Raw genomic sequence first — 18,990 nt, 5'->3', positions numbered from 1 at the left:
CTACCTGCTGCACAGCAGTCAGAATGGGGTTACTGCTACCACAGTCAGCTCTTTGGCAAGCAGGTCCTTTAAACCTCCTGCCCTACAGAGTGATCTGCCCCTCTGGCAGAGTCAGGGCTGTTCCTGCTGGGTGAGCAGCTCGCTCGGGCGCTGCCCCAGAGCAAACCCCACCACAGAGCTGGTGTTCAGCCTGCAGCAAAGAACATGGCTGCACGGGAACCACGCCTCTCTCCTATCCCAGGCTCCTGCCTCCCACTTCTCCTCCCCACCCAGACACTCAGTATTGCCAGTTTGGTTGGATTTTCAGGAATCTAAGTTCAGACACACTCTGTATATTTTGGCAAAATCAAGTCTTTGGTGCTTCAGCTGTGAAAGGCCTGGCCAGTCATTACAAGTGCCAGTAGTGTACTTGTTTTCTAAGTAGACACAAAGGCAATAGAGATTATGGACTAACTAAAGAACTACAGAGGAAAAAAGAGCTCTGGCCCATTTGCCAAGACTACCCCCTAAGCACTGCTGCCTGCCAGCTCCAGATGGGCAGCAGGGAGAGCCCTGGGGCTCCATGTGAACCTGGGAAATGGACCTGGACATCTCTAGGCATTTAATTTACACCTGGGATGAAGCACCTATGCTTCTGGAGATTTCTTTTAAAGAGAACGAAAGGGAAAAGGATGTTCATTGGAGAAGGATACAAATGGAAGGGGAACTGGTAAAGCCTATAAATAACATCCATATCTCAGAAAGAGCTGGTTACTTCACTACAAAACTTGAAACCATCAGTGAAACTACATGAGGAAATACTTTCCCATGCAACTCTGCATCCACCTGTAGAACTGAATGCTGCAGGAAGCTGCAGTGACACACAAAGCCACTGGAACCCTAAGGGGACTACAACATCCCAAGAAACACTGCTGTTAATGCTTCCCAAAAGATGAGAGTGGTTCTCCTCTCCAGGGTGCAGTGTGCACCTCTGACTAAGAGGGCTTCAAGGAGCACGCTTCTGGGATGCAGCTGTCACAGCTGCCTTCCTCAAAGCTTTACAGCAATCAGCTGTCAGTGTCTCATTAAGGAAATGGCGTATCTGCAGAAACACAGATCCCAAGGCCACCCAGGTCTGTACATTGCCCATGTCTTAGAACACAATTTCTCTGCTGTGCTCCGCAGTTCACTTGCGCACATTCGGCTTCACGCTTTCAGCTAGGCCAGACCAGGTTCCAGAGAAGTCATGGAGAAGTGGCAACCTGGCATACCACACACTGCTCCAGTGCACTGACTCACAGACAAGCCACCCTCATGAACACCCAGGCGAGAGCAGGACAGTCCTGCCTGCCACTGTCCCCTGTCACATCAGCGTGGCAACCAGCACGGCCCCTTGACAGCGGGTGCTGCACAGGAGACAGGACACCAAGGGCAGCTGGCAGCACCCAGGCACACTGCAGGGCTGATGTGGTAGGCGCGGCAGCCGTGCTTGGGGAAGGACAGCAGACAGCAGGCACCGCCCCACGGCTGCTCCAAGGGCAGACAGGGTTCCTTGTGAACAGACAGTGAGGCAGCAGAACCAGAGCAAAGGCAGCTCCTCACTGTGCCCTGAGGAGAGAGCGACCCACATTCACCAGCATTACACCACCACCATAATTGGATTAAGCCACAGGAAGACTCTTTTATCACATTTAGTTTAAACTGCACTAGCACTGCAACTCCCCATTAAGCCACAGACAGGCTATCTGGGGTGAGTGCTCTCTCTGCCCAGCCATTTAGGCAAAATGCAATTCTGTTATCACAAGTCTCACACCGTCCCGTGCTTCTTTATCAGGGCAAGCAGCTAATTACACAGCCTGGGTCACACAGGTAATGAACACTTGGAAAAACACAGTAAATGTAAAAACCTCCCAGGTCTTTAAGAAGCCTTTTCACAATTCCCCCCCTTGTGTCCTTACTTCAGCCTGATCCATTTTACTTCTTCACTCTAAACAAGGTATGCAATGATCCAGAGCTGAGGAGGTGCGAGCAAAGCCTCAAGTCAGCTGGCTTCCACTCCCACCACACAAGCTGTGTGGCTCTGGAAACCCAATGCTGTGGTGTAGCACAGTTGGAGCAGGACACACAGAAAGGGGAGCAGATGAACTACAGGCCAAATCTTTCTCTGTAGAGCTCTGCAAGGTCAGTATTTTGTATTTCACAGTTTGGGACACTAATCTATGACTAATCCAAGGAACAAGCAGCTGTTGAACAGTGACCTCCCTTTATCTACACACACATTCATCTCTGCTGTATCCAGCTGCCTTTTCCTGCTGCCAGTCTCCTACCAAACCTTAGAGGTTTGCATTCTGCCCATCAAAATCATCCTTGCAATTTCAGCTGGATGCAAAACTCTTTGATTCCCATTCTGGAGCTTCTCATCATCATTGTGCAGTGCTGGTATGTGGGATTAAACAGCTGATGAGGGATCCATTTATTTAGAGATATAATTTGTACATACTTAGGACTCCTTCAGGATGAATGTTACTAGGATTATTAAATTTACTTGCCACAGTGGTCAGCTATTTCTGTAAACCCCTCCTCCAGGAAATTAAGCTCCTCTGGAGTGGCAAAGATGAAGTGGCACATTTGCACCCACAACCCCCTGCTGAAGGAAAGCACTAAGTGCTGTGGGCTGAAAGATGGGCAGCTGGCTACCAAATGACTTCTCACAGCACAGTTTGAAGGCAAGTTCTCTGGAACTTGCTGTTCCCAACAAAATAAAGCCACATTAGTGCAGAAACAAAGCATTAGCTGCAGCAGCAGCTCAAACAGCTCTACTTACTACATCATATCCAGTCGGTGCTCGGCTCCGGGATGCAACCACACCAACGCCTGTGATGGGATCCATCGGCAGGTCAGGCAAAGCATCGGTGAGGTCTCGCACCTCAGGCATTATGGAGTGATCCTGGAAGAAAGGAGCAGAATTAAAGGCAGCTGGGCAGCACACCCCAGCAGAAGCCAGAGAACCAAGAGCACACATGCATGCCACAGTGCCTGTGCTGACACACCACAGACGGCCAAGGTAAACACAGGATTAGGCCAGACACACCTTCTGCACTTTCATTTGCTTTTGATAAGAGGGTAAACTTGTGCAATGCCAAATAGGTTTGGAATTTGGGCTGGCAGCCTCTGAGACTTATTTTGTTGCTTCCGTGGGCTGGTCTCCATCTAGCAACGACAGGAAAACGAAAGCTCAACCCCTTCCCTCCCAAAAAGAGAACAAATTTCATCCCCAAGTCAGGCTGGTTGAAGCAGCTCTGTCATTTTAAACAGCAAGAAATCTGCTCCTAATGGCTTTAGAGGGAGGTTTCCCATTCACTGTGGGTGTTAAGACATGCTGGGGCTCCCCCATGAGTCTTCAGTCCCATCACACCCCCCTCAGCCAGACCGTTTTCAAGGAGCAGCACAGATGTCTCTGGCGCTGGATGCAGAACCGCACTGGCTGCAGGGAGCCTCAACACCAGGGAGCACAGAGGAAGCACAGGGTGGGCTGGTGCAAAGCAGAGAGGCCTTGAGGAGGCCCGAGCATCTTCCAGAAGAGACACATCACCAAGAACATCAGGGGAGGGAGATAGGCAAAAGGGACAGAAGCAGGTAAGACCAACTAATTTCGGAGGGATGCTGCTGCAGGAAGCAGGAGGAGAGGACAAGAAAGGGGCTGAAACAACTGAGGTGAAGGATGGGGAGAGGTGTCACTGCCTCAGCATGTGGTCTCCTGCAGAGGCAGCCAGTTAAAGCAAGTCTTCTCTGGCTTTCAGCAGGCAGGAATGCCCCAGGAAACCGCCCCCCACACACCCCAAGACAAAAGGGCAAGTGCTTTGTGTAAACAAGCATCGCTGCTGCACAGCCAGGCAAGCCGTGAACCAGAGCTGCCTAATTCAATTCCCTCCTCAGAGCAATCAAACCCCAGCATTTCTAGGCCATTTAGACGGCTGGTTACTTACTGCTTCTAGAAAAGGCAGAGGTGAGTACTGGTGCCAGTGGGACCTGGGTTTACACTTCACAATGCCCAGTCTGAACAAACATCGTGCTGCAGGCAATAAAAGAGAGCAAGTCTGGGCCCTATGTAAATAATAATAATGTCACATGAACAGCCAGACCACTTGAGGAGTCCAAAACAACAGATGCTAGTGACCAGTAATGGCACAGACACCACTGCTGATGAACCAAATAGAGGAGAGAGCTCTGCTTTGGCACCGGGACACGCATCCAGCACACACAGAACAAAGTGAACCCTCTTCACTCCCAAAGCAGCTCAAACCTTCAAAGCATGATGGTAGGCACAGCCTGAGCCACAGGGGCTCGCCCTCCTCTCCCAGAAGGCTCCCCGTCCTCAGAGTGGGCGAAGAGCACAGGACCCTGCTGCAGGAACGCTGGAGGCACCAGCACAGCCACAACAGACCCCGCGCCACTGCCTGCGCCACGCCACAGCTCACCCGGGTGCCTCGCACATAATGCAGAACCCCAAACATACAGCATGGAACAAACATAATGTGAATTTAACAAAGAGGTTACAATCTGTTCTTCACGAACGTTTTCTGAAACTTTTTCAAGTCACTCTCAACAGTGTGGTGACTTGTTGCTACTCATTGGGAGGAGCTGGAAGATAATGAATGCTGACATAAGCTTCTCTTATGCCATTTTGAACTGAAATCCAGGTAAATTATGGTATTCCCCAGCGTGTTAAGAACACCACACGGCAGGTTCCAACACAGCTGCAGCTGCACTGTGGCTAAGCAGATCTGCTCACACGGTGCTGGCAGCCTCCACCAAATGTGCCCTTGTGAAGTGCCTGCTGCTGAACACTGCCCAGGTCCTGTCTCACCACGCTGGGGCCTGCTGCGGGGAGGCCCAGCTGCCCCGGCAGGAACTGGAGCAGCTGCCAGGTCAGCCTGGGAAAGGCTGAGGACGAGGAGGTCCCTGGCACCAGCACAGACGGGGGGGAGGTGGGTGCTCCAACCCACAGCGTGGTGCCGCAGAGCAGTTCCCCTCAGCCCACCGGCACCCCGTCCTCAGAGAAGGAAGAAGGGCACCTTTGTGGAAGCCGTTTGCAGCCCTGCTCGGCACAGGAGGGGGAGGGGGACGGCATCAATCCTCACTTTGTGCTGGCTCACACAAAGCCCCTCTATGGCGGCAGCGCTGGGCGTGGGGCTTTCCGCCTCGCCGTGGTGGTTGCCACGGGGCAACACGGCACAGCACAGGCGTAGGGCCCCAAGCAGCACCTGCTGCAGCAAGGGCCACCAAGCTCCGTGCCAGCGAGCCCAGCACCTTCCCCTGCCCCATGCCTGCAGCCAACAGGGATGGCAAGCACCTGCCCAGCGACTGAACCTGCTGGGGCCACTGCAGCATGGCCAGGCCCTGCCACACCAGGCCAGTCACACTGGGCAGCTTCCTGCTGTACGAGTGGCACTGAGGATGCATCCAGAACAGACATGGAGCAGCAGCAGTCTGTTTGCACACTGGGATAAATGTTTTTGTGAACTCCGCACAGGTCAGAGGGGAGTCTCTGGCTCGGCAATCACACAGACCTTAGTTACACTGCACTTCTTCACAAGGGTGTCAACAAAGTTTGGTTTCTTTTCCATTGCACCTTTTAACTTAAAAATGAAAAAAACAAACAGTGAAAGAGGAGATTAAATTAAGGAGCAGGATTCTGTAAATATCCATATTAGGTAGCTTGTTATTTTAATTCTCTTTAGCAATGTGAGTTTGACCTGCACGCTCACCTACCATCACAGTGACCGAGCACTCAGCCCAGGATATGGCCCGTCAGCATCCTGCAGTAAGCTGCCTGTGCCAAACCACTCACTGCAGGGTTATTCTGGGAACAGGCCAAACAATGAGAAGAACATTTTTCCCATTAGTTGGGAGCATGCTCCCTGAAAGTCGTTCTCAGCTGTGGGGCCACATCCAGTCCCCAGCACACCCCAGCAGCCAAGGGAAGCCGGATGTGAGCTCTGGGGCAGGAAGAAGTTTCAGAACACTGTGGGGCCGCCCAGACAAAGCCAGTGGGGAAAGAATGTGTCTCTAACAGAAAAAGTCCCCATGCATCCTGCCAGCACCAGCCCCAAGCAGCAGAGCAGGGTGGGATGGTTGAAGGATGAGATGGACAGGATGCACTCTTGGATAAGCAGCCACCATGCTGCTGGCTCTATCCCGAATGCTTCCCAAGCCTCAAACCAGGCATGCCTCAAGGCAGGAGGCGGTGTCCCAGAGATCTTGATGCCCAGCTGCAGCAGAGGTCTTCTGGGACCACCAGTTTCTGGCACAGTCTTCTTCCCACAGCCCATGCCCACAGTCACACACACCTCCCCTTCTGCCCGCACTCCCAAGTTTGTCCACTTATATCCTTTTTGCTTGTTCTCTCCCATTTCCTTTGTAGCTCATCGCCTTTATTAGTTTATCCTAGGCATACTTTTTTGCTGGCTCCACTGAGGTGACTAACCACACACACTGCTGGGCTCTGGCTGGGACATATATACAGCAGAAGAATCCACTTTCAGAAATGAATGCATTATTGTAAGTTTCTAGACCATTTTTTGCTCTCAGTGCTCCTTTTCAACAAGTTCAAGAGCTGGTGGGTACATGACCAGATCAGGCCTTTCAATGTATTTGCCACAGAAACATCACGCTGCCAGCAAAGCGGTTCAAGCTCTGAAGTTAAATAGCCAGGGACATGGATGGAGAATGGTCTTATTGTTTCTTCCTCCAGCTACAAGCCCTGCACTTTGACACTGGCTTGCTCTTCCCACAAGCAGAAAAGTATGAGCTAAGGCAAAACTGGAAAAAAAATATCAATTACCTCACTGAGTGCCTGCAGTCTGTGGGAAATAGTCCCATAAACCAAGGCAGACACGCTGCTCAAAGCCTCGTCCGCCTGCTCAGCCTGTCACTCCATCCCTTTACGAAGGCAGGCAGCACCGCTGGCACAATGTGTGCTGCTTCGGAGCCACACTGCTGCACTCCTACGCACGCCTGTGCTCCCACCGCGTCCAGGAACCGGACACGGCCCCAGCCAACTTTCTATTTCTGTTCATGGAATAGGACATAGTTTCAATCAGAAAAACAGGAGCCTGCAGTGGCAATCAGCATCAGGGCCTTGGAGGCCACCATCACAAACAGGAAGAATTTCAGTGTCACATTTCACCCCCATCGAAGGCATGTCTGGAATTACCCCTGCACACAGGCTCCCATAGGAGACCGTTGCCCTGCACCAGCTGCAGAATCCACACTTTGTGACTGAATGGTATGGAAACAGGAACTTAAGTGATAGAATGAGCAAAACTGAGACCCTATATTGCTTCACAGCACTTCTAACTAGGGACACACATTTCTGAAGAGTGTCCTGTTTCAAACCAAAATAGGTTTCCAAACACAGATGACCTTGCAACAGGGCAGCTAAAGTGAAATGAAATTCACTTCAGTTATTTCTATCTTGGCAGAGGTATGAACGGGTCCCTGGGGGCTACCAGCACCCTTGAGCCTGAGATTTGCTTTGTCAGAGAAGCACGTGCTACAAGAGTGAGATGTCTGTTTTATTTCACACCTCCAGAAGCTCAAGCTATGCCTTCGTCTAGTAGGGAAGGCCATCTCAGCTAAAAATTATAGGGATGACACTGCCAACCTGCCACACAACACATAGGCTCCCTAAAGGATAGATGAGCACATTCTCACTCAGTTAAAATAAAACACAAAATGGAGAAACCCAAGCTTTAGCCTGAGCAGTTACACACCTGCCAACACCCAGCCTGTCTGGCTTCAGTGTTACTGTGACCAAGCTGAGAATGCCCCAGCTCTAGGAACGTGCAGAGAACACCGAAGCTTGGTGTTCGGTGTTCTTGGACTGTTGAAAATCTCTCCAGAAACCTCAGAGAAAGCTTGCAAGCCTCGGTGATGCAAGGCGCGAATACTTAAGACACAGGCAACTCTGTGTCGCTGCCCTGGCCCGGCTGTAAGAAGTCAGCCAGTGTCACACCTCCAGCCATGCACTAAGCACAGGTGAAAAACGGGCAGTCAGGTAGGCCCATGCTACCAATGCAGCAAAAGACCACACGAAACAGAAGGAGTTTTGTTATTTTCTCTAGCCGACACCAAGAAGAATTTACAGTAAATTCCTCAGCAGGTCAAGGTCACCGGGGCTCTACCCCAGGAATGGTCCCCGAGGGCCGTTCCTGCAGCTACCCCAGCCTCGGAGGAGCCGCCGGGTCTCACGGAGGCCACCGGGGCGCTCCAACCCGGGCCCAGCCGCGAGGAGCCCGCGACGCCCGGCCCCGGCAGCCCCAGCCCGCGGCGCTCCCGCCGCCGCCCCGGGGGCTCAGCCCGCCCGCCTCGCCCGGCGCCGCGGCCGTGTGAACACTCCAGCCGCTCCTCCCGCCGCGCCGCGCCGCGCCGGCCCCGCCGGGCCGATCGCAGGAGCCGCGAGAGCCCGCCGGGCCCGGGCCCGGCCCGGCAGCGGGGCCGCGGCGGGTGCAGGGACACTTAACTGTTGCCCGTGCGGCGGGCGGCGGGTCGCGGCTCCCCCGGCGCAGGCAGAAGCAGCTCCTCATCGCCCGGCGGAGCCGGCGCGGCGCGGCCCGGCGGGAGGAGCGGCGGCGGGGGAGCGGCCTGCGGGCCCGGGCGGAGCGGCGCGGGGCGGGGAGCGGAGCGGACGGCGGGCAGGCCTCGGAGCGGCCCCGGGGCTCACGGCGGGGCTCGGGCTCCCGCCGCCGCCGCTCCGCGCGCACCGCGGCCGGACCGCGGCGCGCAGGGCCCAGATCCCGCCCCGCCCGGCCCGGCCCGGCCCCTGCGCCGCCCCGCGACCCCCGCCCCGAGCCCCGCGGTCCGGCCCGTCCCACGGGACACTCACCGCGGCTGCCGCGCAGCGCTGCCTCCTGCCGCTCCGCCCGGCCCGGCCCCGCCCGCACCCCCGGGCAGCGGGGCTCGGCCCCGTCACGGCCCCGCAGGGCCCGGGGCGACACCTCGCGAAAACCTCCCTTCCCCAGGAACAGGGCGATGCCCGGCCGAGTTCCCCAGCATGCTCCGAACAGCCCCCCGGCCCCAGAGCAGACGGGAGGTGCCAGGTGGAAATGGCTGAACAGTTGTGATTTGGTCAATGTAACCTCCTTCTTCCTTCTGAAACAGGCTGCATCCAGAAGATGGGCAGCAGCTGCTGTAGGCTGAGGAAGGGCAAATGGTGTCAAACAAGCTGGTTATCAAAGTCCCTGGGGTTGGGGGGGATGAGCCGTTTCAGGAGCTACCTTGAATTCGTTAAGATACTTGATGCTCTGTCTCACCATGGCCTGAAAAACACATTAAACAGATATGGTCCAAAGTGGCCAGGGTTTGCCTGGCTGGGTGACCAGCAGCCTTGGGGTCCACTCACAGCACGGAAGGCATCCTGAATGGAGGGTCTGCAAAGGTCTGGTTCTGCTCAACCTTATCACATGCCAGGGTTGAAACTGACAATGCCCTCACTGAATTAGCAGATGATGTGAATCGCAGCATATCGTGGGACAGGAGTATGGTTCATAGCCATCATTACATGAACCGATCCTGCAGCTGTCCTGCACTGGATTTTGAGCACCTTATCTGAAGCTAAGTCAACAACAATCATCTGGAGAGCAGCAAGATGGATGTAGGGGCTGACATCAGCAGCCTTTGGTGCAAGACAGACAGTTGGAGCTGCTAATCCAAAGCAGAATAAGAAAATCCTGGGGTGAAGAATGAAATAAGAGAGAGAAGGAAACATGTTGATGTGTATGTGAATTAAAGAGAAGGGCAGAAACCTCTTCCCCTTTGTGAGAGGCTGAGAAGTGATGTGTGTGAAGTGCAGCAAGAGATTCTGTGAAGGTGAAAAACTACAATACCAAAGGGTTAAGAACAGCTTTGAGAATTTTTGTTACTGGTCGAGTCGAAAGCCCTCCCAAAAGCTCTTATCAGACATTATTCAGTCATTCCCTTGGAGCAGATGGTCTCCCCCATCCTTTATAGAGCTGGTTTACTCTATTTTCCATGATGCCAGGGTTTTCTTTGTGTGGGGAACCTGGCCTTTGTGACTTAGAAGAGAAGGATCTCACTCAGACACTCAGGTTTCCTCCCATTGACAAAATCAGGTACCACGTGGCAGGGTGGTGCATTTATCAGAGGGTCCATCTCTATGGTCACAGGGTGTTTCCTTGACTGATATTCTGCCTTTAACTAAAATACTAATTCCCCTTCCCCCCCCCCCCCCCCCATTGTCTTTTTGCTTGATTTGGCCATCTTTTGAGGAGTTCTGTTCAGCTTGTTCTTTTCTCACCTGGAAAATGGTTTGTGTCTTCCGTCCTATTTGTACTGTCTCTACATTGCTTTAGCAAATCTGAGCCAAGCAGGAGTGGTTGAGCCAACAGCCCTTCTCTTTCCTTTCATGGGTGTCTCCAGGTTGGTTTTGCACCTCTTTGGCTGTCTCTGGGGCAGGCAGGAGCTCGGCTGACCAGGTGCTGATGTGCCTGCAGAGCTGAGGACCAGGGGAGCTCTTGGGTTTGATCATCAGGGCTGTTCCAGCTCCTTGCTCTTCATCCTGGTGTGGTCAGACTTACTACCAAGCAAAACACTATGAGCTTTGATTAGTCAGTGTTTGAGAGGTTTGTCTGGAAGGCAACATACACATTAGTGGTTTTGTGTTCCTGTCCATAAAGCAAACAACTGAAACTGGTGTCCTGCTTCATCCTGGACACAACCCTGGGCTGGGACCAAACCTTCCTCCTGTCCTGACTGGTGCTTCTCTCCAGTAAAGCATTTCAGGCTGGTGCTTGTTGAATCATGGTAATAACTGTTTGGAACAGCAGCTCCATTGCCTCCCTGTTTGACCAAGGCTCTCTGGCTCCTACTGAGTACAACCCTGATGACTGTTAGTGGCTTCTGCATCCAAAGATTAAAAAAATATATATATTTTGAGCGATAAGGAATACAATGCATTTTTTTGATTTGGAGAGTAATTTAGAGAGAAGAAAAGATGATGCCTGGTGGAAATGAGAAATATATGTCCCATACATAATATATGCCCCAAATGTCCTATTACAAATACAAGAAGATTTCCTGAACTGGAGAAGTTGTTACACATTACAGTGTGCTAATGCTCCCCCACGGAGATGCTGATACTGAGAGAGTCTTTAGTGTAATAATATTAAAAATCCGAGAGTTTCAATAAGATACTCCCTGCTACCACGGTGGTAGGAAATGAATTGATTCCAAAGGAAGACTCTAATTGCTGCTTAGTATCCACAAAATATTCAAAGATTCACTGCAAGCGTATATCCCAATGTGTCTGTGGCATGATCTGCAATCACATGTTTTCCAAAGAGACAGTCACTCCCAGCACGATTTAGCTGCTGCCCTCGGAGTGACTGCAGCCAGACAGCAGCACAGATCAGGGCGAGTGCTGGCACCTCTGCCCGCAGGCACCTTTAAACCTCGGCAGGTTTGGAGGCTGGGAAAAGCCCCATTGTGCTCTTCCACAGGGCACAGGGCATGGGCTCTGAATCAGCACATACTGGGTATTGGGTACATGAATCATAGCTACACTGGAGTTGGTGAATCTGTGTAAAGTTACTCAAAAGCATAAATATTTGCAAGTATAATGCTTTCCTGTGAATATTTTACATCCATATTTTTCAAGATGCATTTATTTACTCCTCTTTATTCAGAGCATGTCTCTTCTCACGCTGCAGTCCTGTACATGCTGTCCAGTTCATACCAGTGTCGTCTTTTCAGGACACCTAATAGGGGGAATTTCGGTCAGTCTTGGCTCCCATACTGGGGCTGTGGCTGAACGAACATGGCTTGCTTATCCCTAAGTGGATGGCTGCCAGAACTCAGATCCCTCAGAGTACTGTTCCAAAGAACTGTGCATGCAAGCCGGGTTTGCCAGCTGTGTGGGACGTGCTCCATTCATGCCACCCTGCTCCATGCGACTGCCACAGCACGGCATGGCTGGAAGGATGGTGACTGCTGGTGCCACTCCTCAGGGCTTAATACTGGCAACAGCACTGCTTTGCACCTCACAGTGGTTTGCTGGCTGCATTTGTGGGGGTGAAGAAGGTGCCTGGGGAGCCCATCTCACAGCCATTCCAGAGGAAGCCCAGTGCTGTGGCCAGAGACCTCATTGCTGCCAGTGCTGGCTGTGGCAAGGTCCTGCCCACCACACTGCAGCTCGTACTCTCCATGGGCAAAGCCAGCGAGGAAGGGGCTGTGGCTGGCCATGCAGGAGGCAAGGCCCCTGTCCTGGCATCGCCAGCCCAGAGCACCTCAGGTGAGCAGCCAAATCTGCTCCTCAGTCAGAGGCTGGACCAAGACAGGAGACAGTGGTTGATCCCCACCACCCTCTTTGCATTTCAAGCATTTCGTAACAGCAAAATCTGTCTGTTCCCAGATACCACCTCTGAAGAATAACCGTGCACAGGTTTCTACACTTTCAGCTGAGAGCAGACAAAATACAGAATCCTGCAGCTACCACAAGGACACTGGCCCAGTGCTGCTGCACATGCTACTCCCACAGGCAGCAGGAACTCCCAGCAAGCCCTGGTCAGACTTAACCAGCAAAAGGGATCCCAGTTTGCAGGGGGAAACAAGCTGTAAAGGATCCTGCATCCTCATCCTGCCTGTAAGCTAAAGTCCTTTAAAATCCTTTGTGCTGCAGGAATTCATCTCTCCATAGCCACATTTAGCAGAGTAGTGCAATATTGCTGCACATTCCGTGTTTTCCATGCTTGTCTTTGGAGGAAAATCAGCCCAGAGTTTCATTTCATGCTGGAGTTGCTGCAGGTCATGGCTCAGCTGCTGCCTGGTTTTAATGTTTCTTGAAGGTAGGTTTAACCTGCTGCCTCTAATTTGGTGCACCAAAATACCTCTTTGCAGTAGAATTTCCCCTCTATATTTCTAGTTTACACCTTGATTATTCTAAAAAAATTAAGGAGGTCCTAATCTCCTTTAACCCAGGCACCCACTCTGAAACAGGTGAAGTGGTTTGGAAAAAGCAGTTTCTTGATCTAATTCCCATTAACTTTCCTATCCCATAGTTGTTACTAAGCGCTAGATAAGTTGTCACATTTGTATTTCTGTTATGATGTACAGGACAGCAATATACAGCAATCCTACCAGAGATAACTGATTTATGTAGCACCCAATGGTGGCTTTTGCAAGGACAGGGTTTCAGCCCCTAAAGAGGTTCAGAGCCCGACACAGAGCATCCTTCACCTGAAGGTGGGACTGTCACCAGCTGCCTCCACAACAAGGGAAGCAGGGCCCAAAGCATCCCATGACCTGCCAGGGTCACAGGGAGCCTCTGGCCCAGGGTGCACAGGCACTGGCACTGTTTAGTGCTACAGGGATGAAATCTGGGCTCGTGAGTCCTTTTTCAAGGCCCCACAGCCAGGACCAGCCCTGTTGTTCTGTGGATACACCCTGGGACTAAGGCACAACTGCTGTTCCACCAAATGGAGGGCAGAGAGAATGCCATGCGGCTAATTACCAAGGAGAGCCACGCATCCACATCCTCAGATTATGAGTAATGGCCACAGCACGATGGAAACCTTTGCTTGAATAATTTTGAATGATGAACATATTTGAGGAAATAATGTTTTCTTTGCAGGCCTGCTCTGATGAAATGCTACTGCTTGCTTTGCTTCCTCACTCAGGGTGGGTGCTGTCCCCACAGCGCCTGGCCACCCACTGCTGCCGGTGGGGCCAAGGGAGCCAGATGGAGCAGCTCTCTGCTTACTGCCAGGCCATGGCTTTCCCTGTGGATATGTGCAGGGAAACCCATGGATGTGGCTATCAGGGTTGCAAAGCTGTTGTCCCAGGAACATGCTGGCAGCAGACAGCATTCCAATGGCAGGTGCTTGCACAAAGGAATGCCAGGGAGTCAGTTAATAGGTGACCTTTTGGCAGTGGTACTGGGAAGGTCAGCACAGTTCAACTGCTTTTGCAAGAGTTTGGGTGCAGCCCTTTCTCCATTTAGCCACGCAGGACCCCAAAAACACAGCTCTGGTCTTCCAGCTCCTGAAAGCAGGGCCACAGACAGCACCCCTTGTTCCTCTTAAACCAAAAGAAGTAATTCACACACTGGTTAAACTGCAGCAGCCAGGGATTTTGCACCCCTATCCAGACACAAGCTGTCCCCCTGTGCAGCAGCACCAGGGAATGCCAGGGGCCCCATCCCCTCCTTCAAGAGCACATTGGCTCCTTCCATGACAATTCCCAGGCCAGCTGGCAGCTTTAGACACTGTTGCTTGGCTCCTTGGCTACTGCAGCTTGTGCATATTAGCACCCCAGTGAGCTTCCCATCCATCTGACAGGACCCGGTGTGGATAACGATACCAAAGTCGGTCATAACTGGACAATTACCGTATCGCTGGGAGACCAGAAAAGCTGCAATCCCAACATCCTTAATGAAGGGTCATCAGGAACAGCAAGACATTCCCCATTCCCCATTCCCCACCTGGCTGTCCCCAAACAGAAGGTCACTGACCCAAAGGCATCACAACACTCTTGGGCAAGGGCAGGAACCAGCCAGCACAATCCCACAGCAGAGCTTTCCTTTCAGGATGCGTGCGCGCACCAGTAACCAATAATGAGCTGACATTAGCCAGAGAAGGGCTCTTCCAGCTCCTTACTACCCCAAGGACACTTGTGCCAAGTGCAGCTTTCATATGGAAAGTTTCAATGTAAATGTTTCAAAGGTGGCAATTTGTGAGAGAGAACAAAAATCTCACCTGAGTTGAGCAGGAAGGTCTGCTCACAGAGATTCTTTTTTGCTGTTACAGATCTCGTTGTAGGATTCCCTACTCCCTCCATCTCTTGGTAGCTGTGCAATTTATTACACAGTTTATTAATTTATTTGTTAACTTATCTGGTATTTAATTTCTGGGCTGTTCCATGTCTCCTGTTGGTCCCACCCTCCTAGGAGGGAAGGAATCAGTGCCTTAGCCATGCCAGGATCTTAAATGAGCTCCTGGACCCATGAAGAAGGGGTGTGGGTGGTGGGTGTATGGAGCTGGTCAGGGCCATTAGGACAATTACTGCCCTGTGTTCTGGCTGGAGCTTCCCAGAAACCCTGCACCTCCCACAGGTGTGATGGCCTGTGCCTGTTCTCAGCAGGACAGAGGCTGTTGCTGTGACAGTTCACTGAGGGAGAAACGCCTTGTCCCATCCAGCCCCATCTATTGCTCTCTTCATCCTACAAGTGACAGTAAACACCATCCATATTACAGTGGCACTGGCAGAAAAGCTGCCGTGGGTTTGCCTCCTGCTTTATGCTTTTTAGGCAGAGGCCATCAGCAAGAGATCAAAACCTGTTTTTTCTGTTGCTCCAGAGCCGTGTGGGCTCAATGAGCCAACAAACCCTGCGGCGCCGCGGCCGCGCTGCTTAGCGCCCGAGCAGTAAATTACTGACAGGATGCTGCGGGTGAACCTGCAGCACTCCTGACCCACATACTGGCATCGCTAAACCTGGAAGACACAAGTCTCCAAAATGTCAGATTTGCTGAAATATTCATGTTGCAAATACAGATGGTATAAAAACCTCCAGTGAGGTTACATCCTTCACATTGGTGTGTGTCAGCTCCAGCACCACGAGCGGATGAGTCAGAGCCGCTTTGTTCAATTCACAGGCAGTGGCAAAGAGGGGAGCCGGGTGTTGAATGGGCTTTAGGTGACACCAGCTCCTTGCATACATTACTGATTTCAGGAAAAACTTCTCCCTGCTCTGGCACAGCATTAACTCTGCTCTCACCGTTGCCCTGCTGGAAGCCAGTCAAGGCTGCAGCATCACTTCCACGACAGAAGGTGCAACAAGCGAACGGGCAATTATCCTGAATAACAGATCCAGCGGTGTCAGGGACAGGACAGAGAATGCAGAACCCCAGAGAAGGCAGGAGGGCCCTGGCCACAGCAGCATTTGGAGCAGTGCAGCAGAACTGTCCTTTGCAAGAGTTAAATTCAGCTCCATGGTGGGAGAAGAGCCCCTGTCCCAGGAGGATGGGTGGAAGGAAAGGCTCCTGCAGGACACTGCTCCCTGCCAGTTTCTGAACCTGCTTCTTGAAGAGCACCTGCAGTTGCCTCTCAGTTTGGAGTCTCGCAAGCTGAGGCAGCCATGCACAGAGCAGCAGGGCTCTTTCCCTGCCCCCCAAAATGTGCAGAGGTACAACTCCCTCAGTGACCAGACTCACGTGATGAGCCAGAAACCTTCCATTTATGTGAAAGCAAAATTTTCCCTAAACCCATAATCATCTGACAAAATGGGGAAGCAAATTTCAAACTCGTCTTGCTTAGATCCAAGGCTGTGGATCCCTTCCTGCTGACTGAGTATTTGGGCAGGAGAAATGGTGGATTCAACCCAGATCTGTTGCAGTGAGTTGGAGCTGGGCCAGTCCCAGCTGGCACAGGACTGTGCACTGGAGTTGCAAGACCAAACTACCTCTTCCTACAGGCAGAAGTGCTTCCAATGCATTGGATCCTAGAGATGTTTTCGTTAGACGGGACCTTGAAGACCATACAACTCCAACCACCTGCCATAAGCAGGGACATCTTCCACTAGACCAGATTGCTCCAAGCCCCTTCCAACCTGGCCTTGAACACTTCCAGGCCAGATTGTCACCCCACAGTGACTTAACTCTTTTTAAGAACTCCATAGCAAGGATGAACCTCCACATGCTGTGAGACAAGGCTCACTCACTTCCTACTGCAGTGTTACCTAGCCAGAGGTATGATCACAGAATCACAATCATTTAGGTTGGAAAAGACCTCCATGATCATCAAGTCCAACCACTTAACAACCCCTTTCTGTGACAAAATTCCTTCTGATGTCCAACCTGAACCTCCCCTGCATAGTCTGAGGCCATGTAATCTTGTCATGTCCCTGGTTGCTTGGGAGAAGAGGCTGACACCCACCTTGACCTCCTCTCAAACAGTTGTAGAGAGTGAAGGTCTTCCCTGAGCCTCCTTTTCTCCAGGATCCTGCCCATGAGAAAAAATCTCGTTCATTCCCCACAACACCTCAGTGAGCTGAAAAAGTCACCAATTCCCAAGAGAATTTTGTTTGATGGAAACAATGAGTGGCAAACGGAAGATACTTCCACCAAATGGGTTCCCAGGTTTAGCGAGGATACTTGAGGATGCATCCACCCACCAAGAGGGATCTCCTTGCATGTGGACTGCCCCGTTCACGCCTCTGGTGTTTGTGGGGGTGAATGGGGCAGCCCATGTGCACAACTTGGATTCATAGGGGGCATGGCAGCTCCAGCTGCCTGTGCCTCACTGCCCTTGTGCAGTTGTCTGCCAGTTGTGTGTGCCGATTGCTATGAATGCCACCATCTGGTGTGCCACGTGGACATCATAATCTTTTCTTAATTACATTAGCAGTGCAATCAGTTACTGCATTACAAGGCCGGCGATGAGCTTTTAAATCTTGGTGGAAATCATAAATAATTGCACTAAGTACCAGGCGCCAGATGTGAGTGCCAACTTCAGTTGCTCTAGATAAATAGTAACCTTACAACAGTGTTAGATAACAGTCCAGTCGCTGCTTTTCATGGCTTAACAGTGGCTGCACACCCATTTTTTTTCAGGCAGGATCTATCCCCAGTGGTAGATTAAAAAGAAATAGAAAAAACACAAACCATAAACAGGATTTTTCAAAATGTTAAAAATAAGAGCCATGTGGAAGAAAAATATGTTTTGATTTAACATGTTGGAGTGGATGGGTGTCAGGCAGCCCCCCTCACTGTGAGCCCCTCATGACACTGCTGGAGTGTGATGAGGGTCGGCCAAAATCCAGAAGAACTGAGGGATGCCTGAATGTACAGACAAGGCAGCAGCTGCAGTGAGAATGGCCCCAGTGGATCATCCTGGGGTGAGATGGGCTCCATGGGCAGGGCTGCTCAAGCTCACCCTGGCTCAGCTGTTCCCCAAAGCCTTCTCCTTTCAGGAAAGTTTGGGATTTTTTTGTAAAAAGAGGAGTCTTGAATCGCTGACAAACACTTTGCCAGTTTTTTTGGAGTCAGGTAATTCACTGAAATTCATTGAAATGATCCTGCCCATAACTAGTTCGATCCAAAGGAAGAGCCTTCATCACAAAGCAGAAGAGCCTCACACAAGCTCCTCTGTCCCAAAAGGACCACCATGCCACTGTCCTGCTCCTAGGAAAGCACGCGGATACCAGCTGGCAGCGGGTGCTAAGGGCAGCTTTGCCATGGCCATCCGTGCCCACTGCCAGGGAGGAGCACGGGGCAGCCCGGCCAGCAACAGCGGGGAGGAGGTGGCTCCTGTGTGTGATGCGCTGCCCCAGCTGCCAGCTCAGCTCTGTGTACCCACGGGAGCCACCTGGGGCCTGGTGCATCCCCAGGAGCTGCTGGCTCCACGCCAGCCCTACTCGCACCCAGCACAGTGCCCGCTCAGTCTGGGCAGCCGTAGCCTTTGTAGCATTACGTGGAGGTGACACAAATGTCAGGGCATGGCTCTGACAGTGCTGTCAGGGTGACACAGCCTGGCCCCAGGGGCTGCCACCCCCCAGGAAGTTGGTGCAGGTGAGATGCTCGTCCCTTCATTACATCCTGGGGCCACAGGGTAGAGCGTCCGGCAGCACGTCAGGATCCATTTGGAAGGAGAACAGGAGCTGGTACCCTTGCAGTGTTTAAATAAGCAAAGTTTTTGTGCAAAGCAGAGGTTAATGTACTTTATTGTTCAATGTCATGTTTATAGTGGATTGTTGGAGGAAAAAAATGTGATTAATTGCCCAGAAACCCACGGATCTACAATTATTTGGTTGTTGTGAACAAATAAAGGGCTACAGTATTCATCATATTCAAATGAGGCAGTAAAATAAATGATGGCATGCCGTTTATGAACAAAACCTCGCCATGTTCCCTCACAATCTGAAAATGTACTCGAAAAATTGTAAATGAGATACAGCCATTGTCGAGGGCTCACTGGTGATTTGTCTTTGTGTAATGTTTT

At 51.8% G+C, this 18,990-nt stretch overlaps 1 protein-coding gene across 12 annotated transcripts in view; it reads right to left on the bottom strand.

Annotated features, from left to right (window-relative positions):
* Nucleotides 1-8,885, bottom strand: part of MVB12B (multivesicular body subunit 12B) — a 59,416-nt gene extending 50,531 nt beyond the window's left edge. For 10 of the 12 annotated variants that reach the window (XR_011155644.1, XR_011155645.1, XM_069032122.1 and 7 more), the window contains exons 1-2: nt 3,071-3,188; nt 2,804-2,926 (exon numbers count right to left, since the gene is read on the bottom strand). Coding sequence is in view for 10 of the 12 variants with exons in the window: in XM_069032122.1 (XP_068888223.1) it covers nt 2,804-2,926; nt 3,071-3,085 (138 nt within the window). In the remaining 2 variants the exon portion in view is untranslated. Of the gene's footprint in view, nt 1-2,803; nt 2,927-3,070; nt 3,189-3,965; nt 8,347-8,866 lie in introns of those variants that run through there. The other 2 variants (XM_069032124.1, XM_069032123.1) reach the window with 2 other exon arrangements.
* Nucleotides 8,886-18,990: the final 10,105 nt, after the last annotated feature.

The sequence above is a fragment of the Aphelocoma coerulescens genome, chromosome 17, assembly GCF_041296385.1.
Source record: "Aphelocoma coerulescens isolate FSJ_1873_10779 chromosome 17, UR_Acoe_1.0, whole genome shotgun sequence".
Classification (NCBI taxonomy): Eukaryota; Metazoa; Chordata; class Aves; order Passeriformes; family Corvidae; genus Aphelocoma; species Aphelocoma coerulescens.
Note: the sequence above shows the minus strand (reverse complement) of the source record. Positions and strands in the feature narration are given on the sequence as shown.